Below are 26,856 nucleotides of genomic sequence, written 5' to 3'. Positions count from 1 at the left end.
TTTATGGCTGAGTAATATTCAATTATATATATGTACCACATCTTCCTTATGCATTCATCTATTGATGGGCACTTAGATTGCTTCTGTATCTTGGCTATCGTAAATAATGCTGCAATGAACATAAGGGTGCATTTGTCTTTTCAAATTAGTGTTTTAGATTAATTCGGATAAATACTCAGAAGAGGAATTGCTGGGTCATTTGGTAGATCTATTTTTAGTTTTTTGAGGAAACTTCGTATTGTTTTTCATAGTAGCTGCACCAATAGTGCACAAGCAAATAGCTATTCTTATTGATTTCGAATAAATGCTTGTTTGCCTCTCACTTTGAAAGGCCTTTTTATTTTTAGGTTAACACTAGTATATTGTATCAAAGTTTAATTTTCAAAAAGTGAAAAACATGACTTTCATATTTAATTAATGAAGGAACACTAAGATGGCAAAGCTGGTTCAAGAAACTTTGAGAAAAAAATTTATAGTGCACTTAGAAAGGCATTTGAAATATGTGCTGAGTTACAGACAAAACTTGTTAATGTCCTGTAGGGCAATAAAACTGTAACCTTTGGGGTTATCTTTCCTACTGAACAGTAATCTGTAAGTTAACATTTTCCTACTTAGTGGTTTTCAAAGTATAGTCCCCAGCTGGAAGTATCAGCATCGCCTGAAAACATGTTGGAAATGCAAAATTTTAGGTCCCCACCAGACCTAATTAGAAATTCTGGGGGTGGGGCCCAGTGCTCTGTTTTAACAGCCCTGCAGGCGATTCCAGTGCACTGTAATATTTGAGCACCACTGCTCTAAATAGTCTAGTAATCTTTATTTGCGAAACAAATATCACACAATGCTCCAGCATGACATTAAAAGGACATGCCACCCACCTTTTTGCCTTATTTCCAAATTTAAATCATTTGACTGTCAGATGTTAAAGTTTGCTGTGTGCTGTTTTGTTTCTCAAATATTCTGTCAACTTAAGGCAGTTTTCATTTATTCCTAATTTTTCTTTTCTCCTTTTTAATAAATATGGTTTTCCAATTCTATCAACTTTTTTCTTCTTTAACCTACTGATTATAAAATACAAGCTGAACCATTCTTATATTCTTAAAATAAAAAATTTTCTTTGGCATCGTGTAGTATTTTAACACACTATTCACTTCAACATGCTAATGTTTATAACTTTTAAAAAGCTCTTTATAAATGAGATTGTAAAAGTTCTCCAGTTTCAGGGAAGAGGTTATCTCCAGGCGCCATCTCCTAGGGAGAGCAGTAACTCAATTGCAGGGAGGTGATATCCCCGGGTGCCAGCTCCAGGGAGAAGCGCAACATTCCAAAGAAAAGATGATAAAACTGTCTATTAGGTCCTGTTTGCTGGGAGTTCCCCTGAATACATTTATCTGTATACAAAGAGTTAACGACTAACTTCTGCTTCTTGTAATCTGTTCATTCAAAGATGTAGTAAAAAACCTTATAAGCAGCCTGCTCGGGAAGCTGGGGGCTGATCTCTTCTAATCCTGCGTGGTAGAGAGTCAGTCGCTGGCCGGCTAATAAAGGCTCATAATTAATCTCAATTGGCTCCGTGGGTCTCAGAATCATTCGCGCCACAACATTTGGAGGCCCCAGCGAGATACTCCCCAGAGGGAGGAGGGAAGTTTTCCCTAAGACCTACGGCCCCAGTCGCTCCGGGCAAGGAACGACCACGTCCAGGGGGCGGCCGCTGAGAGACGTTCCTCAGCCCCAGACATCGGGAGGCCCTAGATCGGAGAGACCGGTGGACAAAAATTTCTGAAAATTGGACGCGAGCCTTCTGTTCCAGTTTCACCGGTGAGTTAGTCTAAGAGTAATCTTAAACCTGTTTCTGTCTGTGGGCCCTGAGAACTAGTGGAAGGCTGGACGCGGCACAACTTCCCTAGTATGGTCAGGTCTGAGACGTCAGATCCTGACCCTGTACCTGTTTCAGTTTCGGTTTCTGATACGCTAGCGTTTTGTGTGGCCTGTAGTCCGTTTTGTCTGTCTACATTGTGTGTTAGTCCAGACCGGTCGAATGTACTGTTACCCTCCTATTGCCTTGGTCCTCCATCAAGTTTGTCTGATTGTCTGATCGCTCTGGTCTCTGAATATCTCTTGTGATTTTTGTGATTTTTTAGTTTATTAATTCTTCTTTTTACAAGATTTCTTGCTGCTACAGCACCGCCCGAGTGGCCACCTAGTCACCGAGCGGACTTTGTCTAACGTTCTTATCTTTCCCAGGACTTTTATTCTTATTCACATCCATCCCCACTGCCATGGGACAAGCTTCTTCTAAGCCCACTCCCTTGCGGTGTCTTGTGGACAATTTTAAGGATTTCAGGAGACAGGCCCGAAGTTATGGGTCGTCAGTCACTCCGTTCGATCTCCAGAGGCTTTGCCAGGTAGACTGGCCAGTCTTCGGAGTCGGATGGCCATCTGAGGGTTCCTTTGATTTGCAGCCTGCCTTCAGAGTCAGAAGTGTTGTTTATGGGAATCCTGGTCACCCTGATCAGGCTCCATACACAAATGTTTGGATAGATGTTGTGTCTGATGCTCCTAATGTAAAAGTGGAAATTCTCCAGTTTCAGGGAGACAGTATCTCCAGGTGCAAGCAGTAACTCAGTCACAGGGAGGGGATATCTCCAGGCGCCAGGAGAACTGCAACATTCCAAGGTGAAAATAATAAAACTGTCTACTAGGCCCTGTTTGATCCGAGAGTTCCCCGGATACATTTATCTTTGTACAAAACGTTAATGGCTAACTTCTGCTTCTTGTAATCTGCTTATTCAAGGATGCAGTAGGAGACTTTATTAGCTGCCTCCTATGGAAGCTCGGGGCTGATCTCCTCTAACCCTGCGTGGTAGAGAGTCAGTCGCCGGCCGGCTAATAAAGGCTCATAATTAATCTCAATTGGCTCCGTGGGTCTCAGAATCATTCGCGCCACAACACTAAGTATCTAAAAGATTGTCAGAGTAAGTCAGACTCTCTGCCGGCGCCTGCCTCTCATACGGTTCTTCTGGCAGGGCCAAAGAGCACTGCAGCACCTCAGAAATCCCTTAAACCTGTTTTACAGAACCCTCCGGAAGATCCGGAGATCCTCAATCCCCCTCCCTATTGTTCTCTTGGTAACCACTTTAAGCCCCCTGAGTCTCAGGAGGCAGCCTCTCTTTGGAGCCTACCACACACTCGGACAGGGGCTGTCTAATACCTTCACAAGATCCGGACCCCATCCCCGATTCGTCACAACCTGCAGCTGTCCTGGCGCCTCTCCGACAGATAGCCCCACCTGGGGGAGACACCCAGACCTCTTTCATGGTGTATGTCCCCTTTTCAACTAGTGATCTGTATAATTGGAAGTTGCAAACTCCGTCCTCAGAAAAACCCCAAGGCTTGACCTCCCTTTTAGAATCCATCTTCTTCACCCACCAACCCATGTGGGATGATTGCCAGCAGCTTTTACAGGTTTTGTTCACTACAGAGGAGAAGGAACACATTCTGAGGGAAGCTGCAAGAGGAGTCTCGGACCCCACTGGGCAGCCCACCACTGACCCCGCATGGATACAACTTGTATTTCCCAGCACCCGACCCTACTGGAATCCCAACACAGATCCAGGTAAGGAGGCTCTCTTGAGGTATCGCCAGTTGTTACTCCAAGGCCTCCAGGCAGCGGCTCGTCGACCAGTTAATTTATCCAAAGTAAGTGAGGAGTCACTGGCAGCATTTTTAGAGAGGTTACTAGAATCTTATAGATTGTATGCTCCCATGGAACCAGAGGACCCAAATAATCGGCGAGCCATTAATCTAGCCTTTGTTAGTCAGTCGGCCCCAGATATCAGAAAGATATTACAGAAACTAGAAGGATTTGAAGGAGAGAACTTATCTAAGCTTCTCAAGATTGCCCAGAAGGTATTCAACAACAGGGATGAGGTCCCGAAGGTTATGTTTGTTGGACAGGATAAGTCACGGTCCCATTCCAGCCGGACCAGGACGGGCCTAGGGCCAAGCCGACGCCCCGAGGGAAAGGCGGACCGGGGTCGGAATAACTTAGAAAAGGATCAATGTGCATACTGTAAGAAGAAAGGACATTGGAAGAACATGTGCCCCGAAAAGGGCCAGGGCCCGGGGAAAAAGGCCCCACTCATTATGTTGGAGGATGCAGAATGAGGAGGTCAGGACTCCTACATTATGAGCCTCCGGGAGCCCAGGGTAACATTGCAAGTTGGGGGCCAACCTGTAAACGTTTTAGTGGACACAGGGGCTACGTACTCAGTCTTGCAGAGTACAAAAGGCCTCCTATCAAAAGAAAAGATTTTAATACAAGGAGCCACAGGACGAGGGAACTCTTACCCTTGGACCCAGGCCAGAATTACCGACCTAGGAAAAGGGACCATCACTCATTCGTTCCTGGTTATGCCTGAATGCCCGTACTCCTTGCTGGGGAGAGACTTACTACAAAAATTATGGGCCACCATCTCTTTTAAGGAAGGACACACTGAACTAACTCTGGGGGCCACTCCATCTGCAATAATACTCACTTGCCCCCTCTCTGAAGAATACCATTTATTGGAGGAGCCTGTTTTCGATCCCTGCCCTAATGCATCACTGTTAAAAGAAACTGCAGTGCAGGATCCCTCGGGTGTGGGCTGAGACTAACCCACCCGGATTAGCAGCCCATCAGCCTCCTATTGTTGTGACCCTGTCGAGTTCTGCTGAGCCCATCAGCGTAAGGCAGTACTCCATCAGTCAGAAGGCTAAGTCCGGTATCGCAGTGCATATTCGGAGGCTCTTAAATGAAGGGATCTTAGTCCCCTGTCATTTGCCTTGGAATACCCCGCTGCCTAATTGCTTGTGAGCTATTGCGGCCACCGCCATCCTCACCAAAGAAGCAATGAAGTTGACTTTAGGGCAGACTATCCAGATTATAGCCCCCCATGTGGTGGAAACCATGCTCTGCAGCCCCCCTGATTGTTGGATTTCAAATGCATGGATCTTTCAATACCAGGTTCTTCTCCTTAACCCCCCCACAAGTACAATTCTTGAAAACTTCTGTTCTTTACCCAGCCACCCTTTTGCCTGATGATGACCCTCAACAGCCATTACATGATTGTCTCAAGATTTTGATAACATCGCCTGCCTCAGGCCAGACCTGACTGACATCCCATGGCCACAACCGGATGCCACACTATACACCGATGGAAGCAGCTTCATCGCAGGAGTCAGGTATGCTGGGGCAGCAGTAGTTACCGGAGGGACTGTTATCTGGGCTCAGGCCCTGAGCCATGGAACGTCAGCTCAGCGAGCTGAACTCATCGCTGTGACCCAAGCACTCTGATGGGGTAAGTAGAAAACGGTTAACATCTATACAGACAGCAGGTATGCCTTTGCCACTGCACATATTCATAGGGCACTCTATAAGGAGAGAGGATTACTCACCTCAGGGGGGAAGGAAATCAGGAACAAAGAAGAGATCTTAGCTCTCTTGGAAGCCATCTGGCTGCCTAAGAAAGTGGCTATCATACACTGTCCAGGTCACCGGAGAACTGAGTCTGAGGTAGACCGGGGAAATGCCTTTGCCGACCAGACCACAAAGGAAGCCGCCCGAAAACCAGTGGGGCCTATTGACATTCTTCCAGTTCTGCCCCCCGGAACGCTTTCAGACTCACCCGTCTACACCCCGGGTAAACTTGAATTATGCAGTAAGCTAAAGGGAGTAAAAGGACCCACTGGGTGGATCCACCTCCCCGATGGACGCACCCTAGGACCCGGTGCCCTAAGTCAAGAACTAGTCTCACTAGTCCATGAGGACACCCACCTAGGAGGGACAAAGTTAAATGAACTTTTGAAAAGAGACTATTATATCCCAGGGCTACACAAAACTGCCAAAGAGGTAACAACAAGATGTCATATTTGCGCCCAAGTTAACCCTGGGCCTCCTGTTGAAGTACAAATTGGATGAAGACTCAGGAGTCAAGCCCTGGGAGAACATTGGGAATTAGACTTTACAGAAGTAAGCCCTGGAACTTTTGGATTTAAGTATCTACTCATGTTTATCGACACCTACTCAGGATGGGCTGAAGCCTTCGCAACTAAGAGAGAAACTGCTCAGGTAGTAGCTAAGAAATTAGTATCAGAAATAGTACCCCTATTCAGCTTGCCATTAGCACTGGGGTCCGACAATGGCCCGGTGTTTATCGCCAAAACAAGTCAAACCTTAGCCAAAACGTTAGGTATTAATTGGAAACTACACTGTATATATAGACCTCAGAGTTCAGGCCAGGTAGAAAGAATGAACAGGACTTTAAAAGAAACTTTAACCAAGTTTAAACTTGAAACTGGTGAGAATTGGGTGAGCCTCCTCCCCTTTGCCCTTCTTAGGGTGAGATGTACCCCTTACCTCCAAGGCCTCACTCCATATGAAATCATATTTCGGAGACCGCCACCTCTTCTGCCCAAGATAGGGGTAGAAGAGGCGACTGAAATTCACAATTTCTCACTATTTAAGTCCTTACAGGCACTACACTCGGCAAGGAAGGAGATTCAACACTTAATCTCCGCCACCCGGGAGAGTCCTGGACAATCACTTAAACCTCATAGCCACTCCCCTGGTGACTGGATTTGGGTAAAGAAGACACGGCCAGCCGCCCTTGAGCCCCGCTGGGACGGACCCTTTCCTGTCATCCTCACCACTCCCACTGTGGTCAAGGTTGCTGGGAGACGTCATTGGATTCATCACACCCGCATCAAGGCTGTTCAGTCACCACCAGACACTGAGAAATGGTGTGTCCGCCCAACAGGAGACCCTCTCAAGATAAGACTCTCATGGGTTTAATGATAGTAGGATTGATTGCTATCAATAGTGTAAGAGGGAATCCTCATCAACCTTTGCAAGCCAGATGGGAGCTAATTAGATCAGAAACAGGGGCTTCTATATCAGTTAATCAGACTATGTATAAACCTACATTCAATGTAGATCTATGTGCCATCCTCGGGCAGCCTGAAAAAGCTTTCTATAAGGCAAGAGGCCGACTCTGGTCATCTCCATATGGGTGCACATACCCCGCTATGGAAAGAAGCCTTCAAGAAACACAGCTTTATATGTGTCCTCAGGGAGGAAGCCCCACATGTGCTAAGCTAAATGAATATTATTGTGCCAATTGGGGTTGTGAGACCATAGCTCCCTGGAAAAATACTGACCCTTTCCTGACTCTTACCTGTCCTAGTCAATCCTCTTGTACCAGCTCAGGAAAATGTAATCCTATTATTCTCACTGTGAAACGATGGACACACCCGTTCTGGCTTACAGGGAAAACATAGAGTCTAAGGTTATATGTTTCTGGAACAGATCCAGGGTTACTCATAACAATTCAGAAGAAACCAGTTACGGCCCCCATACATCCAATTGGGCCAAACTCATTTCTATTTCGGAATCCAAACCCATACAGGCCAAGACCTAAGCATAAAGTTACGACCCCTGCTCCAAGCCAAGGGCCGACCCAACAAGCCCCCAGGATAGAAGCAACTCTTAGTACTCCACAAGATTCTATATTGAAAATGTTAACAGCTGTATACAAGTTTGTTAATACTAGTAATCCAAATATCACAGATGATTGTTGGTTTTGCCTTAATCTGGCACCCCCATATTATGTGGGATTGGGAGCTGTTGCTGTTTTGGGAAGTAATGTCAGTACTATAAGGAATCTGTCTGCTCCTAATAATACTGTTTGCCCCTGGAGAAAGCACCCAAAGCTGACTCTTGGAGATCTCCAGGGACAAGGAACTTGTATATACACCTCTTCTTATCGTATTAATGATTCTACTTATAGAGAAAATTGCAATACAGCTATATAGGTGAAATCAACGTCTGACAACTACTTAGCTGCTCCTAAGGGAACTTGGTTTGCTTGTAATACTGGATTAACCCCTTGTATTAACCTTAACTACTGGGGAGAAAATGCTGGATTTTGCATCCTACTTCACGTCATTCCTCAAGTCTACTTTTATTCTGGTGAGGAGGGGCGAGAGCACTTCCAATATCTAGAGGCCAGAGTGAAAAAGGCTCCTATTTTAGTTCCCCTTTTAGTAGGAATAGGGGTAGCAAGATCTGCTGCAGTAGGAACAGCAGCCCTTGTTACTGGAAGTTCCAACTATAAGGCCTTAAGCCAACAAATAAATGAAGACCTATCAACTCTTGAAAATTCTATCAATCATCTTGAGACCTCTCTCAACTCCTTGGCTGAAGTAGTCCTGCAGAACAGAAGAGGACTAGACCTTCTGTTTCTAAAACAAGGCAGTCTCTGCATAGCTCTAGGTGAAACTTGCTGTTTTTATGCCAACCATTCTGGAATTATACGAGACAGCCTAGCGCTAGTAAGACAGAGGGTTAAAGACAGAGAAGAACGACTTAGGCACAGAGAATCTTGGTATGAAGGACTTTTTAATAACACCCCTTGGTTAACAACTCTCCTGACAGCCATTACAGGCCCCCTTATTCTAGTCTTCCTGGGCCTTTTGTTCGGGCCCTGTGTAATTAATTGGATAACTGCCTATGTTAAGAAGCGGGTACAGGCAGTAAAACTCTTAGTTCTCAGAACTCATTACCCGCCACTCCAGGTTGAAGATTCAATGGTTTGAATTCCTACGAAAACCAGTGAGGAATGGAAAAGTGGAAATTCTCCAGTTTCAGGGAAGAGGTATCTCCAGGCGCCATCTCCTAGGGAGAGCAGTAACTCAATTACAGGGAGGTGATTTCCCCGGGTGCCAGCTCCAGGGAGAAGCGCAACATTCCAAGGAAAAGATGATAGAACTGTCTATTAGGCCCTGTTTGCTGGGAGTTCCCCTGAATACATTTATCTGTGTACAAAGAGTTAACGACTAACTTCTGCTTCTTGTAATCTGTTCATTCAAAGATGTAGTAAAAAACCTTATAAGCAGCCTGCTCGGGAAGCTTGGGGCTGATCTCTTCTAACCCTACGTGGTAGAGTGTCGCCGGCCAGCTAATAAAGGCTCATAATTAATCTCAATTGGCTCTGTGGGTCTCAGAATCATTCGCGCCACAACAAGATCAATTTTAGAATGAATTAGGAAGCTTCCTACCTCTTTCTATTTGTGGAGCAGTTTAATTGTCATGGGTTTTATCTGTCCTTTGAAAACTTGAAAGGCTGCAACAGTAAAACTACGGGGGCCTCGTGTGTGAAGGGATAGGGCATGTCATTGAAGAGAGCTCTCAAACTTCAATTTCTTGCTTGATTATATTAGTCCATTGTGTATTTGTGTTTTTGTTGCTGGTGTTTTGGTTTTTACTTCTTCAAGTGAATATTGGAAACAGTTCTCCTAAACCATCTATTTGCTCAAACTCGCCAGTAAGCAAACTAATGCAATTTAAAACAACCTATTTCTCCCATTAGGAAAAATTAAAATAAAATGTCTAATATGTATGAGGCCATAGAGAATGTTCATGAGTATGTCAGTTGTTCCTGCCCTATTTGCTAGGCAGCTAAGGGGTGGGGGGTGGCGGGGTTCATCAAAATGAAAGAGGATAACCCCGCACTTGAAGATGTCGGGGGTACCAGTAATATTGTTTCCTATAAGGGTGCCTGTGATATGGAGTGTACAGTTTATAAAATTCATTGAGCTTTGTACTTACATGCACAACTTTCTGCATGTGTATATTTCAGTTATGTTTTTAAAATATGGCTTTTGCCACAGCTGTATACACGGACTTTGCTTACCCGAGGAGACCATGCACTTCCTAAGGAAATTACTAATGCCAGACCCAGCTCTGGGACTCCTGCTTCCCTAACTCAGACAAATTTAATGGCTTCCGCTCCCTATTTTCTACTGCTTTGAATCCCTCCGTCAAACTGGGGTTGGCGCCGGTCATCTCCTAGAGAAGGTTTCTGGGGAGACGCAAAAACGCCTCTGCCATTTTGCCCCATGGCAGCTCCGCGAAAGACGACCTGTCTCCGCCCCTGTATTAGGAGACCCCGCCCCCGCCCGAGGGAGGCCGCCCCCGACGTCACGTGTCCGTAGCCTCAGCTGATTCGGTGCGACCGGAAGGAGAAAGACTCGGGCTGGGCTTCCTGGCGCGATGGTGAGGGATGAGGGAGGGGATGCGAGGCACGGGGTGCTGGGCGGGCAGGGCAGGGTTCCCCAGATCTCGTTGCTGTCTCTGCAGAAGGGTGGGGAGCGGGTGCGCGGAAATGGGGAGGCCACCTTGGCCCCTCGGCAGACACCATGGATACAGTCGTGCGGACCCAGGGCTGGGAGAGAAAAGGCCCCGTCACCCAATGCGCAGCCTGGTGGGCAGGCTGGGCCTCCCGGGCGTTTCTTGGGTGGGAAGGAAGGTCCCCGTACCCTGGGGCAGCACCTGAGGCTCGTCCAGAGCGGGAGTCCTTCCAGGCCTTCCCCAGTTCCAAGAGGACCTCTCAAAGGTGCCCATTTCCTAGCCCTCCTGTGGGGACAAGAACTTGCTTAGAATTAGGCTCAGTCTCATTCTTCACTGTTAAGCCCCTTCTCTCTTCCCAGAGCCAGAAAGGAATAGGTTTTGGATTGGGACTTCCCAACTCATCCGTTCAGTCACTCCTTTAACAGATTTTGAGCGCCTGCTCTACACTATGCACTGTTCCAGGCACAGGGACTTCAGCTGCAGGGAAGAGCAAAGTTGGAGGCTTCATTTGGCAGACATAGTTAAGACTCGAGGGGTAGGGACCTAACAGCGTTTTCAGCATAGTGTTAGGAAAGCTTGCTGAGGGCCTGGGGGCAGGGAAGAAAGCTGGCTGGGTGCAGTGCAGTTGTGTACTAGGCGTTAGTAGGCAGGTAGGGTGAGGCTATATCTTCAAACAGAATAGCATGTTCAAAGACTTCATGGGATATGGAGAGCATGATTCCCTAGGAAAGTTTGCATTTCCTCAGCTGGAAGAGTATAAACTGGAGATTAGTGAAAGATGAGGCTGGACCCGTAAGCAAAGACAAAAGCTTACTGGGTCTTGAGAGTCATAAAAAGGAGTTTGGACTTTAAGGCCGACTTGTGGAAAGAACAAAAGGAGAGTAGAGAGCCCAGGATAGGGCAGCAGACCCTCAGGAGATGGTGGTGACCTGAGATGGTGGAGAGAGTGGAGATGGAAGTGCGGGTGAGTCAGCAGGGCTCAGGGAAAATGCATGAGGAAAAAGGAGAGGGAGGCGTCTGGGCTTGATTCTCAGGTGGTGGTGCTTAGTGGGCTGGGAAGCCCAGCAGGGGGTGCAGGTTTCAGTGGAAGAGCACCAGTTACTTTGATACACTGCCAAGTGAGGTGACTGTGAGCCGCCAGGTACAGCTGGCTATATGAGACAGTCTAGATTTGACAGTCTGGAGCTCAGAAGAATCTGCATTGGCAATTGTAAGTTTAGGAGTCATCAGCACAAAAATGATCATTGAACCCTAAAAATGTGTAACCTGACTCAGTGAGAATGTGAGTTTGGAAGAGGGGGCTTAGGACAGAGCCTAGAGAAATGACAGCTTTTAAAGAAAGTACCAAGGAACACCTCGTGGTAAAAAATATAAAAGAGATGGCAGAAATCAGAAAAATACAGAGATGGTAGAAGACTTCTGTAGGTAGAAGCCAGGGGTCCACAAACTTGGGGAAAACCTTACATCTTAATTTTCACTACATTTCAAACTGAAATTTAGTATTTCCTTCGATTATGGATGCCAGCAACAAACCCAAGTAGTATTAGCATCTCTTACTTTGTCACTAACAGAAATCAGATATTTTCACGTCATGTCACAGATGTTGACACTGTATGTGTAGTGTTTATGCTCATTTCTAAATTACAATGATTATTAAACTTGAAACATATACCATATCACTAGTTTGTTTTAAGATTTTGATAACTTTTGTTTCCTTTGCAATCCTATGTATTTTATGCATGTAAAACCATTGTTTGAGAAAGGCCTATAGACTTTACCAGATGTCAGATGAGTCCATGGTACAAAAAAGTTAAAATCCTTTGAAATAGAGGAAGATGTGCAAGACTGTCCTTAACGCTCCGTTATCTCACCAGCAGTCACAGTCCATTGCCCCAGAATAATGACAGCAGGCAGTCTGCAGAGATCATCACTGGGGGCTGGGAACCTTTTGACCCAGCCAGTGAGACAGGTCAGGCCAGAGGGAAAAATCTGAAAGAGTATGCTGTTTCAAGAAGGTTGGGTGCATGTCACATGCTGCTGAGTTAAGGGGAAGACTGGATTTAGTGATGATAATCATGTTCGTGACAGTGACTAGAGGACTTCACTGGAGGCCCATGTAGAAGCCCCAGTGCAGTAGAGTCAGGTGTGATCAAGCAGTGCGGCAGATAAAAAAAGAGCAGGAGAGTTGAAGGTGGAAGGGTTGTGGAGCAGGTCTGAAGTGGCTGTTAAGGTGAACAGTAGGGCCAATTAGGGGATGTAGAGTTGCCAGGCTCCATTGAGAGCCCAGTAGAATCAGGTGAACCTAGATTTGTGGTATTCTTAGTTTGCCGGGTTTGTTCCCAGCATTTGTAAGCAGCCTAGGAAGAGGTGTGGAAAGATGAACATGTATATTGCTGTAGGTTAGAGTTTCCCCAGACAAACAGAACAAAGGACAACTAATCAAGGGAATGGAGGATACTGGCAAGACGTGGTTGACAGGGTGGGTTTGCATTCTAACAGAAGAGACAGATCTCAAATAATAAGATGTTATATATGCTGTGATAACTGCCATGGAGATCAAGAAAGAAACATAAGGGGCTAGGGTATGACGGTAAAGAGCAATTTTTTAAAACAACTTTATTGAAAATCACACATATGTAAATGTACAGTTCAGTAAGTTTTGACATGTATGCGCACATGAAAACATTACCAGGACCAAGATCATGAACATATCCACTGGCCCCTGAAATTTCCTTGTGTGAGGAGTTGACTTAGAAAGTATGGTCAGAGAAGGCCCACCGGAAGAGGTGTGGTTTGAGCAGAGACCTGAAGTGAGAGAACAAGCAAGCCACAGGGACAATGGCAGGGGTGTGCCTGTTGTAATAGGAACAGCAGGGAGGCCAGTGTGACTGGAACCTGGGAGGGAAAGGAGGAGGCGAGAGATCTTTGGCTTTGAGGTGAGGCCAGGGACTTTGTTTTGTTCTGTGCTGTACCCCAGTACTTAGAGCAAGACCTACCATAGAGAAGGCACCCAATCAATGTTTGTTGAGCAGATGAATGCCTGGAATAGGGTTTGGTGGCAGGGTAGGTCAGGCAGAGGGTTCTCTAAACAACCTAGTAATCAGGAAAAAAAAATTGACAGAGGGCATCCATCTTGGACAGGGAGCAGGGGTCCCTGAGGAGCAATAATGTGGGAAACACCTGGCCATACCTGAGCCCTCCTTCCATCCTGACCTTCTGCCTCATTCCCGTGCAGAGGTTCCGGTTCTGTGGTGATCTGGACTGTCCCGACTGGGTCCTGGCAGAGATCAGCACGCTTGCCAAGATTGTTGAGTGCACAGGGTCTTCTTGGGAGTGGGAGAAGGGAGGGATTGTGGATGGGGACTCTGGGAATGGAGGGTGGTGAGGTCACTTGGGTCTGGGCCTCATGGCTTTCAGCCCATTCTAGCATGCTGTGTGACTGATCACGTGGCTAGCCCTCTCTAAGCCAGCCCCCCAGCATGGAGGGCTGAGGTGCGCCAGTCTGGCTGAGGTAATGCCTTTCCCTCCAGTCCTCCGTGAAGCTGAGGTTGCTGTGCAGCCAGGTGCTGAAGGAGCTTCTGGGACAGGGAATTGACGTGAGTACCTGACCCAGTACCCCACTGTCCTACGACTCTATGACCCCCACTGCTCTGAAAGTGCACCAGACCCAGGGAGGTGGGTGATCAGCTTCCTGCCCTCCTGGATACCTCCCATCCTTACCATAGGATCCAGGCTGGGAAAGGTGGGGAGCTGGCAAGCAGGGATCTGGCACCCCCTGAAGGCCTTCTCTCCCCACAGTATGAGAAGGTCCTGAAGCTCACTGCTGACGCCAGGTTTGGTGAGTACCCCACTGAGTCCATCGACCTTTGGGCAACTCTGGGTACTCAGCCCATGACCTGGCACAGAGGCCCCTCTTCCCAGCAGCCCACCCTGACCCACCTGTGTCAGCAAAGAAATCTAAGAAGAAAGATGTTGACAGTTCTGCCCCCAGTGTCTTCTGCCAGCAGTAGCAGTGCTCTTGGCTCAAGGAGGCCTGGGGGCTCTGAGCTGAAGATAGTAGGGCAGCAAGGAGATGGCTGGGGCCACAGTGACACCCCCTCCCCCACCCGTGGGTCCCCTCAGAGTCGGGCGATGTGAAGGCCACAGTGGCAGTGCTGAGTTTCATCCTCTCCAGTGCGGCCAAGCATAGTGTGGATGGAGAGTCCTTGTCCAGTGAATTGCAGCAGCTTGGGCTGCCTAAAGGTACGGGGACTTGGGCAGACCATTCAGTGGGTAACTGGTGGGTCAAGAGCTTCAGGGCAGCAGGCTAGGCCAAGAGACCCAGGGAGATACACCCTGTTCTCCCTGGGCCAGGAGGCTGAGACCTGCCCCAGTCCCCACCTGCTACCTCAAGGGACCTCCATTCTATCTCCAGAGCACGCGGCTAGTCTGTGTCGCTGTTACGAGGAGAAGCAAAACCCCCTGCAGGAGCACCTGCGGGCCTGCAGCTTGCGTGGTAAGTGTGGAGCAGGCCCAGGTGGGGTCTGGGCTCCATTCTAGAAGGTGCATGTAGCATGGAAGGTACATGTCTTCAGAAAAAAAGTTACCCATGGTCACATGTCATAGTCACAGAGCTGGAACTATTGACTCCAGCCAAATTTCTTTCCTCTGAGATCTAGTGTGGATAATTTGAGCTCCGAATTGAGCACCTACCCTGGTGCTCAAAGGAACAAGAGCTTCCCCAAGGTCACACAGTCTTGATCCTGAGAGCCCCACCCCATCCCACAGTGAACAGGCTGGCAGGCGTGGGCTGGCGGGTGGACCATACCCTGAGTTCCAGCCTGCTGCGGTCCGTGGAAGAGCCCATGGTACACCTGCGCCTGGAGGTAGCAGCTGCACTGGGTGCCCCGGCCCAGCCTGTTGTTATGTCCCTCTCAGCAAACAAGTTCCGGGTCCTTCTGGCAGGTAAGGCTCAGCTGTACTTGGCGGTGTTAAGGGTCCTCCCAAGTCTCACCTGACTGCTGCTCACCTGTCTACCTCTTCCCCTGCAGAACTGAAGCAGGCCCAGACCCTGATGAGCTCCTTGGGCTGAGGAGAGGAGTGTTTGGGACCCTCATGAAGCTGTCCTACCCATGTTGAGTTGCTGCCCTCCGAACTTCTCTTCAGGACCCTGGGGGCCTGTCCTGTATCTCTGACTTCCTAGGTACCTACTTGAGAATTCAGCATAGGGATCCCAGCATTGCCTCCCCTCCCTTATGAAAGACACTTGTCAATGGTTTTCTCGAGCAGGAAGAATAAACAGAAGCGTAAAGGAGTGTATGCTAGGTTTCTTTTTAGGTTCAGATCAAAGGTGTTTGTGAGGGGGACCAAGTGACACATGGACCTCCCTGGCCCATCACTCATTTACTCTCTTTAACTGCTGATTGAGGCAGGTCAGGGCTGAGGCAGATGGAAGACCAAAATGGAACAGCTTGTCTGTAGATGGGAAAATCAGGGTTCTAGCTCTCAGTCCTATGATGCTCTTGGCTCTGCACTCTCTATGTGGCCTTGGCATTAGGCTGGCAGCAAGTGGTGCCCCAGTACCAGATGCCCCAAGTGGAGAAAGGAAAGAACTCTTCGCTTCCTGCCATCTTTAGAAAGAGAGGAATGAGGTTATGGGCTGAATGTGTCCCCCACAAATTTATATGGGGAAACCCTAACTCCTAATGAGATGGTTTTAGGAAGTGGTGCTTTAGGGCAGTAATTAAGTTTAGATGAGGTCAAGAGAGTGGGGCCCTCATGGTGGGATTAATGCCCTTATAAGAGAGAGATCAAGAGACTCTCTTCACAAGCATGTTCCAAGGAAAGTCCACATGAGAACACAGCAAGAAGACAGCTGTCTACAAGGCAGGAGAGGATTCTCACCAGGAACTGAATCTGCCAGCTCCTTGATCTTGGACTTCCAAGAATTATGGAACTATGAGGAGTTGATGTCTGTTTTTGAAGCCATCCAGTCTATGGTATTAGCCTGAGCAGGCTAAGGAGGACTGTCTTAGACCAACCAGGGCTCCTTGTAGAAGACTGATTCTAGGGCTGAGGTAGGGAGAGTACAAGGTGAACCTAGAACATCTTGGGGTACAGAGAAGCAATCAAGGAATAATGAGTCATGTCAAAGGGAGCCAAAGGCTGGACAATCTAAGGATCAAAAAGATAGGACTGTTTCTGACTTCTTCTTTTGGAAGAATGGAGCAGATGAGCTTTTCCCTATTCCTCCCACTAAGTACAGCTAAAACCCTTGGATATCGCATATAAAACAAACATAAGAAGACTAAAAGGTAGAAGAAGGCAGACTAGCTAGGACCCTCAGGACTTGAAGAACAACGTAGCAAAGTATTCCTTAGATTTTCTTTTTGCCTTATGTATCCTGAGCTGGGTGTTGGAGAAGCCAGCAACCTGGAAACACCAACACAGAAACAAAAGCACCAGCGAACGCCTGCTCTCTTACCAAAGGACCAGGAAAGGGTGGTCCAGCAAGACAAATCTTACGGGCAGGAACTGCTACACTCCTGCCACACACAATAAGTGTAGCCCCTCTTCCACCTGCCAGCAGAGGCCTAGATACCCATCGGACGGTAAGCAGGTGGCATCCCCCTTTCCCCACTGGCACTGTGTCAGAGGAGGCCTGCTAAAAGAGATGATTAAGATCTAAAGTGTTATAAAACCCAAAATGTCCAGGATTCAAAAAAAAAAATCATACCAAGAACCAAGGGAATTTCAATTTGAATGAGAAACAACTGACGCCAACACCAAGATGACTCAGATGTTAGAATTCAATGCCAAAGATTTTAAAGCAGCCATCATAAAAATGCTTCAAATCTCAGCAAAGAAATAGGAGATATAAAGAACCAGATAGAAATATTAGAACTGAAAGGTACAATAACCATAGTAAAACTTTTAATGGATGGACTTAACAGTGAAGAAACGTCAATAGAAATTACCCAGTCTGAACAACAAAGAGAAAATAGCTTGGAAAACAAACCAAAAAATCCAATAAAACAACTTCAGGGACCTGTAGGACTGTAACAAAAGATCTAATATTCGTGTCATCACAGAGTCCCAGAAGATAAAAACAGTTGGAACAGAGAAAGAATGGCTTAAAAACTCTCAAATATGGCAAAAGACATAAACCTATACAATTAAGAAGCAGAATGGACACAAAGAAATCCATGCCATATCATAATCAAACTTCTGAAAAGTAAAGAAAAAATCTTGAAAACAGCAAGAGAGAAACAACAACACCTTATCTATAGGAGGGAAACAATGCAAATAAAGTAGATTTCTCATTAGAAACCATAGAAGCCAGAAGGAAAGACAACAGCATTTTTCAGGCCCTGAAAGAAAAGAATTGTCAACCCAGAATTCTATATTCAGCGAAAATTATCTCAAGAATAAAAGGAGAAATCAAGACATTCTCAGATAAAGGATAACTGATATAATTTGTTATCAGCAGAACTAACTGAAAAATGAAAAGGCTAAAGGAGGATCTCTAAATAGAAAAGAAATAAAAGAAGGATTCTTGGAAAGATTAAAAATATGGATACAGTAGACTTCTTTCAAACATTTTAAATTATGTTTGACAGTTGAACAAAACTTATAAGAGTTGGATGTGGTTCTCTATGTAGAGGAAATACTTAGGGTTATTATAAACAGAAGAAGTTGAAGGAAGGTGAAGTTTCTACAGTCAAAACTGACAAAATGACACCGGTGAACTATGACAAGTATATGTGTGTAATGTAAGACAGTTAAGTCCTCAACATTGTTGATAAGTTCTGCAGCTTAAGCGAAATGACATACAACAAAACCAATTTTATCATAGGCTAACCAATATAAACAAGAGTTAAGTTCCTACAGCATCTCATTGATGTTATAACAAAACCATATTGAATGTAACATTTGAGGACCCTACTGTACTTAGACACACTCAAACACAATTTAGATAAGTCAAATTGGAATTCTGAAAATGTTCAAGTAGCCCACAGGAGGGCAAGAAAAAACAAAAATGAAAAATGGAATAAAGTAAGTGGCAAAGCCACAAGGAAAGTTCTAGGTCTCATCAAATATATATTAGCTTCGTTTCCCAGGTAGCATACCCACTTCTGTGTTATCATAGACGCCCACAGGCACTTCTCTCATTGCCATTGTAACATTCCATTGTAATTTTGTATTTATTCATTTGCCTCTGTTTTTACCAGCCTGAGTTTCTTAAAGATGGGAATTGTGTTTCTATGTTTGTATAGCCTCAATACTCTTAAGAATAAATGGGTTGGGGAGAGAGATAGGGCTACAATGGATTTAAAGATGTTAAATGTAAAAAAATCCATGAGTCCATAAAAAAGTCCCTGCCCCGCCCAAACCCCAAATCAATCCTAATTTGTCACCATTGGATGTTGTTATTGCACCAAATTCTTAGTCTGAAAATGGGTCAGGGAAGGAATTCAGAATTTATCCTGTCTTTTTAGTATTTCATGACAACCAAATAACTGTAGTGAATGAGGAGAAGCTCTTCTTTTCAGAAAAATTCCAACTAATGTAGAAGGAATGACAGAAAATAGCCATTTTGTGACTCCCAATTAAGTACTTGATTGAGGCAAGGATTGTCAAGGATGCTAAAGTCATGAGGTGAAAGGTGGATGGATGTGAAACTGGCTATTTGTGTGGTGCTAGACAATCACCTCACATAACTCAATGCCTCTCAGCCAGTAGTAAGTGGATAAACACCCTGGTACATCCACACAGTGGAATACTACTCAGCAATAAAAAAGAATGAGCTGATAAGCATAACAACTTGGATGGATCGCAAATGCATTATGCTAAGAGAAAGAACCACATCAATGTATGTCAACTATGTTTGAAACATAATTTAAAAAAAAACACTCAAAAGGCTACATATTAAGGATTCCATTTATATGATAATATGGAGAAGGCAAAAACTAGAGAGACAGAAAACAGATCAGGGGTTGTCAGGAGGTTGGGTGGATTACAAAGGTGTATGGGCAAACTTTAGGGGGTGATGGAAATATGTTATCTCTTGGTTGTGGTGATAGTTCCATGAGTGTATGTATTTGTCAAAACTCACATCCTAAAAAGTGTGCATTTTACTCTGTAAATTATATCATAATTTAAACAAAAAGAGACCAACAAAACAAATCACCCCATAGATTATTTAGGGGTCAGAATTTTTCAAATATACCTTTACAAAGCGGAAGTCTGGCTTTCACAGCCTAACCCATGATCAGATTCAGCCTCGCTAAAGTGAGATAATTAGATATTGGGTCCCTTCTAATGTGATGCAATATGCAGGACAGAGCAGCATCTAGGAAGTATCCTTGAATACATGTAGCCAAGCCTTTAGATCTGATTCCCAGTGTGCAGAAAAAACTAAGAGAAACAAGTTAACATCTGAGGAAACAGACTCTGCCTTGAACAAACAGCAATAAAAGACATTTTGGGGACGGTTAGGGAAATTCGAATGTGCACTGTGTTAGATGATATTAATTTATTGTTGACTTCACTAAGGACGATAAAGGTATTGTGGTGCAGAAAGTTGCTTTTTAGAGATGCATGCTGAAGTGTAAGGGATGAAGTGTCATATTTGTCTAATTTACTTTAAAATACGTCTTTAGAAATAATTAATAGATGAAAGGGGAGGAAGCAGAAATCCTAATATGAAGGGGGCAGTCCATGGGTCTGGGGCAGGAACACAGGATGAAATGCAAACTCCTTAGAGAGGACTGAGGCCTGACCTGACTTGACTTTTCTTGTGTGTCTGTTCTCACCTCCCAGCATTCTCCCAGCTACACAGGCCTTCTTTGAATGGGCCAATTGCTTTCCTTCCTTCAGGCATTTGCACTGGCCTTCTTTTCCACCTGGCATGTTGTGTTGTCCCCACTCTTCTGCGGTATCAGCCTAGATTTCACTGCAGAGAGACCCTCCCCCACAGAACCATCTGATGTGGGTTCTGCTTCTAGGGCCCCTGTTTTTTGTTGCTTGGCTGCACTTCCCACGCGCAGGTGGTGATGATGTTTGTTTATGTTATGTCTGTGCGTTGATATTTAGGGCCATCACAGGGTCCCCAGGGCCTGCGTTTACCGCGCACCTGCGCGCTCTCTGCGTACATCTGCAGGTAACTCTGCATTGAAATGTGCCTGCTGTTTCGTGCTTGGAGTGCCGACCGTGTCACTACCCTGGTGACTTCCCCAGCCATCGAGACAGTTGCGAAGCGGGACCGCGGACTTGACCCCATTTCCCGCTGGCGCCATCTCCTAGCCAGCTGACTGCCCCAAAGCCTTTCCTACACCCCAGAACCTCCAGCTCGGGGACCCCACCCTGAAGGCCTCTGCTCCTGCCTGAGGAACTACACTTCCCAGCGGAAACTAGAGTAGTGACTGCAGCTCCCAGTGTGCTCTTCGGCGTGGCTCCGCCCGCGACAGTAACTCCTAAGTGGCTGAAGTTTGGCGGGCGCAGGGAGCAGGTACCCCGGGGCGGGGCACGGCACTGGGAGTGTGTACCGCAGAGCTGAGGGGAGGATGAGATTTGCTAGCCTTGGAGAGGAAGGGAGTCAGGGTGTGTGAGGGACAGGCAGCGGGGGTGAGTGGTGAGGGTTGGGGGAGCCAGCCACAGAGCGCCCGCCCCTCGCGGAATTAGAAATCTGGACCGTCACCTTTTCCCGCAGAACGGTGTTGGGGGAGGGGAAAGGTGTCTGTTCCGGATAAACTCCCCTTCTGTCACCACACCTGCGCCTTTGATCCCGCCGCTTCCGGGGTGGGAGAGGGAAGCGGCAAGCTCTTCAACCGCTCCAAGAGGGCAGGGTTAGGGAGAGGTGGAATGGGTTCCCCTCCTACCTGAGCGGTGACTGGGTGTGGCTTCATCTGGCCTGGACCTTGGCCTGGAGCTCGTGGAGACTCTCCTGGAGCCTCTGGTCTCCCTTGCAGCCGCGGGGACCTGGCTGCAGCGCTGACATGCCTGGAGACACTTGCGTCCCCTCCTCTTGTCCTCGTTCCAGCCCTGACTCGGCCTCACTGCCAGCTGAGCCTCTTTGTGTTAGTTTTCCCAGCTCCCAACTCCCAGGCCGGGTCAGGCTCATCCCCTCAGTGGTTGTAGCAACAGATGAAGTTGTTTCTGTGGGGTGATGACCAAGCTGAGCTTCCACTGGGGTGAGAGTGGAGGTAGAGGCAGATAACAGACAATAAGACAATTTCAGATTTGGGAGTGCCAAATCTGAAAAGGAAAAAAAAAACGTGTGTCGGGGGCCAGGGTGGAGGGAGGCGGGCATGCTACCTAGGAAAGATGGTCAGGGAAGGTGGCTCAAGTGTTCCCAGACTGAGGGGGCAGCAGGGGCATAGGCATGAGGGTGGGAAGAGCAGTGTGCTTGGGGCACATGAGTGAGGGGGAGCCTGGGAGGAAATAAGATGACAGTGTAGGCCCTGGAAGGATCTGGACTTTATTCTAAAAGCAGCAACAATATGGAAGCCCATGGAAGGTGTTAATGAGGAAGTCAGTCACCCTTTCCTAGCCTGAGCTCTCAGTGCCCTGGGCTTTCCCACCCTTTTCAGGCCAGCTGAGTTTCCTGCCAATCCCAGCTGCCCATGGTCCCCTATGATCCTCGAGGTCTTCCTCTGTAAAATGTGGGTGATAATTCCTACCTCACAAAGTGCACACCTGGCCCAATTTTCTGTTTTCCTCCCCCAACAGGGCCTGGCCACTCCTCACACAGAATGCCTGAGGGACCTGAGCTGCATCTTGCCAGCCACTTTGTGAACGAGGCATGCAGGGATCTGGTGTTTAGTGGGTGTGTGGAAAAGTCACCCATCAGCCGCAACCCTGAGGTGCCCTTTGAGAGCAGTGCCTACCACATCTCAGCCTTAGCCCGTGGCAAGGAGCTGCGCCTGACACTGAGCCCCCTGCCTGGGGCCCAGCCCCTACGGGAGCCACTGGCTCTTGTCTTCCGCTTTGGCATGTCCGGCTCCTTCCAGCTAGCTCCCAGTGATGCACTGCCACCCCATGCTCATCTGCGCTTTTACACAGCTCCACCTAGCCCCGGACTTGCCCTCTGCTTTGTGGACATCCGCCGCTTCGGCCACTGGGAGCTTGGAGGAAAGTGGCAGCCAGGGCGTGGGCCATGTGTCTTGCTGGAGTACGAACAGTTCAGGTAGGTCAGCACCAGGTGTAATGAACATAGCCCTAGGTTCTAGGTCTGACTCTATTAGTGCCTTATTGGCCAATCCCAGCCCCTTCTGAGCCTTAGTCCCTTCCTCTGTAGACTAGGACAGTGTACTTCCCTGGGGACAGCTCCAAGCTAATGGATGTGGAAACCCAAAACTGATGTAGTAGGATTTGGGGGCAAAATGTGGATAGATGGGTAGGCATGCCCTGAGCACATGGCCAGTTAGTGTCAGAGCTGAGATTGGATCAGCACCCCACACTGCTTCTTGGTGCCCTTAGGAGGCTAAGAAGAAAGGTAGAGGACTTTAACATGAAAGGGAGGCTGAGTGGGAAGGAAGTTTCAAGGCAGTGGGGAGGGGACTGGCTGACATGGTTTCTGAATCAGGTTTTGTGGTCTCCTACATTCTGCCTACTCAATGGTCTGTGTCCTGTGGTCTCCTCTGTGACTGTCTCCTGCCTGTGGGAGAGGTAACAGCCCTACCTGGGATGTGATGCAGGTCACGTAAGATGGCAGTGTCAGCCGCTTCCCTTCCTTTAAAGAGGAAATGTGTATGAACCCTGCTTCACGCCAGGCTCTGTTCTAGGTGCTGGCGATACAGCAGTGATCAAGATGGATGTGGTCTCTGCTACCAGAGCTGAAGTTCAGGCAGGGCAGGGAGAACAAGGAAACAAACTAGATAAATTCAAATAGACACATGCCTGAAGAAAAATCCAGAAAGGAGAGAATGATTTTTGGCCAGGATGTAGAGGGGCATTAGGAAAGGCCACTCTAGGAGGTGACATTTGAGCTGAGGCCTGCCTGAGAGCCAGACATACAAAGCTGTAGAGGGAAAGCATTCAAACTGACATAATCTCAACACACAAAGGCCTGGAACAGATCTGGCAGATCCTCCCTTCCTTAAGGACAGCCCACTTTAGGAGACTTGGCTGCCTATTGGGGTGGGTCAGGGTGTCTCTGGTGCCACAGAAGGCAGTTGACTCCTGGCCTTCCTAGGCATGACCCCAAGTGCGCCCGCCCCCAGGAAAATATCACCTCTCCTGGGGAGTCATGCCAGAAGTTGACTCTTTGCCAACCAGCTCTTAAGTTTCTCTCACATGATGAGCATTTTGGTTTTCTTAGTCCTTTAGCCGAGGAGCCTATGGGGATTTGCAACTCTCAGGGAGCTGGCCAACCAGGCTAAGCTTCCATTCTTTTATCTCAAAACTCCCTTCAGGTCCCCTATTTCATGTGCTCCTCAGGCCCATCAGTCTTGACATGACCCTCTTCCATAAAAAAAGATGCATTTGTTCTTCATGTGGTGAAGAGAGACTCATGGCCTTGTAAGTGGGATGGGAGCTGCTAGGGCCCTCATTTGCCAGGACTTGTCCCCACACACCCGCTGCAGAGATAGTACCAGCCTCCTTGAAATCTTCAGGTCTTGAGAAGAATTGAGTCCACCAATGTCAACTCCTGTCTAACTACCCAGAAGCCCGGGTCAGGGAGCTCCAGACTACAGGCACTCCTGAGGTCTTGTGTTCACTTTGCTCTCAAAAATGCCTGGAGTCTGAGGTACTCTGGTGGTATACACACAACAGATAGACTCATGTGTGTTCCCATGGACCCGTCACTTTGGATCGGAAATTTTTACCTTTCGTAATGACTTAAAATCCCATGTTGTTGTTCCCATTTAACAGATAGGAAAACTGAGGTTCTCTTGCCAATAGCACTGAGGCTGGGAAAAGGGGAACTGGGACTCTCAATTTTCTTCCGCTTGCACCAGGAACAGGTTCTCCTAGCTCCTCTCCCCAAGCCCATGGTGAGGTGAGGGGATGGGAGGGCAGAATGGCTCTCATGTGCCCAGACTGTATCCCTCCAGGGAGAATGTGTTACGAAACCTAGTGGACAAGGCCTTTGATCGGCCCATCTGTGAGGCCCTCTTGGACCAGAGATTCTTCAATGGCATTGGCAACTATCTGCGGGCAGAGATTCTGTACCGGTCAGCAGGCAGGCCATGGGCAAAAGGGCGAGGGTGGACTGGGTGTGTCCACATTCCACATTGCTTAGCATGGCTCTCTCCACCCCACTGTAGGCTGAAGATACCCCCCTTCGAGAAGGCCCGCACGGTTCTGGAGGCGCTGCAGCAGCGTAGGCCGGTGAGGATGCAGGGAGGCAGCATGCACCTATTAGTGAGGACCAACAAAGGGTATGGGGCTGGGTCAGGTGTCTCCAGTGTAACTCAAGTCCTTTCTGGGCTTTGGGCCTTTTTCCTCTGCTCTATAATGTATTAAGGGATGGGGGTGGTGCGGATAACCATCTCTCCAGTCCTGATAAACTCAGGATCTGCTCCTTGGGGGTTCAGCTGCCTTCTGAGTGGCCCTGCCTGCGTCCCTTCTCCAGAGCCCAGAGCTGACCCTCAGCCAGAAGATCAGGGCCAAGCTGCAGAACCCGGACCTACTGGAGCTGTGCCACTCAGTGCCCAAGGAAGTGGTCCAACTGGGTGAGGCCCAAGAGGCAAAGATGGCCAACTTCAGCATATTGTGTAACCGTGGGACAGTTGCTCCTGCTCTCTGGGCCTCGTTCCTTGCCTGGGGAATGGAAGTTTGTAGACCTAGTTGTTACTAAATGGACTATGCCTCCTCAATTGTTAGGTGTCTCTGTCCTCCAAACTTCCCATGAGATAGGCAAGGCAAGGATTCTTAACCCCATTCCAGGATGGGCAAGCCATAGCCCAGAGTTGGGAAGACACAGGCCTCTGATTCATCAGGCTCCCCCTCCTGACAGCCTGAGTCTGACCTCTGACCTCTGCCTGGTTTCTGTCCACAGGGGGCAAGGGCTATGGGCAGGAGAGTGGAGAGGAGGACTATGCGGCCTTTCGAGCCTGGCTGCAGTGCTATGGCATGGCAGGCATGAGCTCTCTTCGGGACCGGCACGGCCGCACCATCTGGTTCCAGGTTTGGGCCCTAATGCTTACACAGGCAAACAGAAACAGGTGTGGTGGGAAGACTTGGGGTCAGAGCCAGGCAGGACTGGGGTCTCTGTTCATGCTCCCAAGGATCACCTTGTCCCTGAGAGTCTAAGCCTTCCCTATGTTATGCCCCTCCCATCCTATGAGTCCCAGGGTCCCAGCTAGTGGAACAGCCCATGTCAGGGTGGCCTTGATGTTGGTTTTGACCTGGCAGGGAGGGTCAAAGAGGCTTCCTAGGAGAGGAGTTATACTGATCTAGAAGGACAAACGTGAGCCCTGCCTCTCCACGGAAAAATCCCTGCCCCAACCTGGCAGATTTTTGAATTCTCCCCATTCCATTTTAGGGGGATCCTGGACCTCTGGCACCCAAAGGTAAGCTACTTATAATATAGTAAGCAAAGAAAGCAGAAAGGATGAGTTGCCTACAAGGGCTGCAGCAGTCTCCAGTCCCCACTCCAATCCTGGGTGTCATCCCAGAATGGGAGAGTGGGAGTTTGGAGAAAGGGCCTGAGGCTATAGGACCTTGTAACCCTAGCATCACTGTCCTGCAGGGGGCAGGCCCCACAAAAAGAAATCCAAGGGAGCACAGCAGAGTCCTGAGGACAAAATGGAGGTATGGCTCCCTGCTCCTAACTCCTTCCTGTATTTTCTGCTGCCCTGGCCACACCTCCCAGGCTAGGCTTTGGGGCAGCTGCCTTCTATTCCTCTGAACTGCTTTCTGAGTCCCTAAGGAATCTGTGTCTTCTCCACCCAGAACCCTCCACCCCCTAGCAAGGCCCCTTCCAAGACACGAAGGGCACGGAGAGGCCTTCCTGAGCAAACTACAGCCCAGCAGCCCAAGAGGACCAGCCTCCAACAGGACCCAGGAGTATCCCCAGTCACTGAAAAAGGGAAAAGGAGGGGGCGACAAGCTTCAGGTGGGCCTTCCTCCTCCTCCTCCTCCTCTGGGGTACCACTAAAAGGTGCTCTCCAGGAGGAAAGGATGGTAGTGTGGACAGAGGAGGGAGGAAGGAAGGGAGGCTGTAGGGGCAGTCCTCAGCCTGGGGTATGAGCTGCCACTTCACCTGTCCTCCCTCCAGGCTTCTGCAGACCCCAAAGGATCAAGGCTGACACCTCATCTTTGGAGACTGAGGGGACCTCCGCCTCTTAATAGGATCTCCTTACTTGCATCTACCCCTTCCTGCTGCCTTGCCCTGGATCTGGGGGCCTGTGTGTGGCTTCCTAGAAGCAGGAAGTAGTTGAGGAGATTGGATGCCTATGGCCCTATTGCTGTTACCTACACAACTATGTTTTTAATTTTACTCTACCTTCCCCAATTTTTAAGCCCATGTAAAAGATGCTGTTTTATTATTTTTTTTCATAAATTGATGAACTTCTTGGGCTGGCTGCAGGTCTGGGATGTCCAAGTTAGGGAGGCCTGTTGCCTGGCCCTGAGGACAGGAGGGCTACCTCCTCAGCAAGGCAAACTGAGCCCTATCCCAGTCCTTAAGGCCCTGGCTCTCAGAGGACAGTCTGCCTCTGCAGAGACAGCCCCTCAGAGGTAGAGCAGAGACCCCAGCCCCAGGC

General features: G+C 48.0%; 2 protein-coding genes and 1 long non-coding RNA gene across 6 annotated transcripts; all 3 read left to right on the top strand.

Moving 5' to 3' along the window:
- The first annotated feature begins 1,295 nt into the window (after nucleotides 1-1,295).
- LOC120597928 (uncharacterized) lies at nucleotides 1,296-9,020 on the top strand. Of its 4 annotated transcripts, XR_005651474.1 has the most exons (5): nucleotides 1,310-1,815; nucleotides 3,479-3,613; nucleotides 5,062-5,220; nucleotides 5,529-5,678; nucleotides 6,503-9,020. It is a non-coding gene; the product is annotated as an uncharacterized LOC120597928 (long non-coding RNA). The 4 variants fall into 4 exon arrangements; XR_005651471.1 differs by having other exon boundaries at nucleotides 1,296-1,815; nucleotides 5,062-5,678; XR_005651472.1 differs by lacking the exon at nucleotides 5,529-5,678 and having other exon boundaries at nucleotides 1,318-1,815; nucleotides 5,062-5,336.
- Nucleotides 9,021-9,969: 949 nt separating this feature from the next.
- COMMD4 (COMM domain containing 4) lies at nucleotides 9,970-16,874 on the top strand. The gene is made up of 8 exons (XM_039856720.1): nucleotides 9,970-10,090; nucleotides 13,401-13,472; nucleotides 13,696-13,761; nucleotides 13,964-14,003; nucleotides 14,288-14,407; nucleotides 14,580-14,660; nucleotides 14,933-15,109; nucleotides 15,196-16,874. The coding sequence occupies exons 1-8, from the start codon at nucleotides 10,088-10,090 to the stop codon at nucleotides 15,234-15,236; spliced, it is 600 nt and encodes a 199-aa protein (XP_039712654.1). The 5' UTR covers nucleotides 9,970-10,087; the 3' UTR covers nucleotides 15,237-16,874.
- Nucleotides 16,875-20,674: 3,800 nt separating this feature from the next.
- On the top strand, nucleotides 20,675-26,668 carry NEIL1 (nei like DNA glycosylase 1). Its single transcript, XM_039856699.1, has 10 exons — nucleotides 20,675-20,746; nucleotides 21,875-22,331; nucleotides 24,202-24,321; nucleotides 24,415-24,478; nucleotides 24,723-24,822; nucleotides 25,149-25,276; nucleotides 25,635-25,662; nucleotides 25,842-25,903; nucleotides 26,045-26,207; nucleotides 26,370-26,668. Exons 1-10 carry the CDS (start codon nucleotides 20,710-20,712, stop codon nucleotides 26,438-26,440), a joined length of 1,230 nt encoding a protein of 409 aa, XP_039712633.1. The 5' UTR covers nucleotides 20,675-20,709; the 3' UTR covers nucleotides 26,441-26,668.
- Nucleotides 26,669-26,856: the final 188 nt, after the last annotated feature.

Source organism: Pteropus medius, unplaced genomic scaffold (assembly GCF_902729225.1).
Source record: "Pteropus medius unplaced genomic scaffold, Ma_sr-lr_union100, whole genome shotgun sequence".
Classification (NCBI taxonomy): Eukaryota; Metazoa; Chordata; class Mammalia; order Chiroptera; family Pteropodidae; genus Pteropus; species Pteropus medius.
This window is presented reverse-complemented; position numbering and strand designations above follow the sequence as displayed.

Bases quoted from the DNA above. Each gene is read 5' to 3' on its own strand.
- NEIL1 (XM_039856699.1), top strand. From the start codon at position 20,710: ATGAGATTTGCTAGCCTTGGAGAGGAAGGGAGTCAGG. The intron at 25,904-26,044 runs GTATGGCTCCCT...TTCTCCACCCAG, and splicing joins GTCCTGAGGACAAAATGGAG to AACCCTCCACCCCCTAGCAA. The intron at 26,208-26,369 runs GTGGGCCTTCCT...TCCTCCCTCCAG, and splicing joins GAGGGGGCGACAAGCTTCAG to GCTTCTGCAGACCCCAAAGG.
- COMMD4 (XM_039856720.1), top strand. The intron at 14,004-14,287 runs GTGAGTACCCCA...GGGTCCCCTCAG, and splicing joins CACTGCTGACGCCAGGTTTG to AGTCGGGCGATGTGAAGGCC. The intron at 14,408-14,579 runs GTACGGGGACTT...TTCTATCTCCAG, and splicing joins GCAGCTTGGGCTGCCTAAAG to AGCACGCGGCTAGTCTGTGT.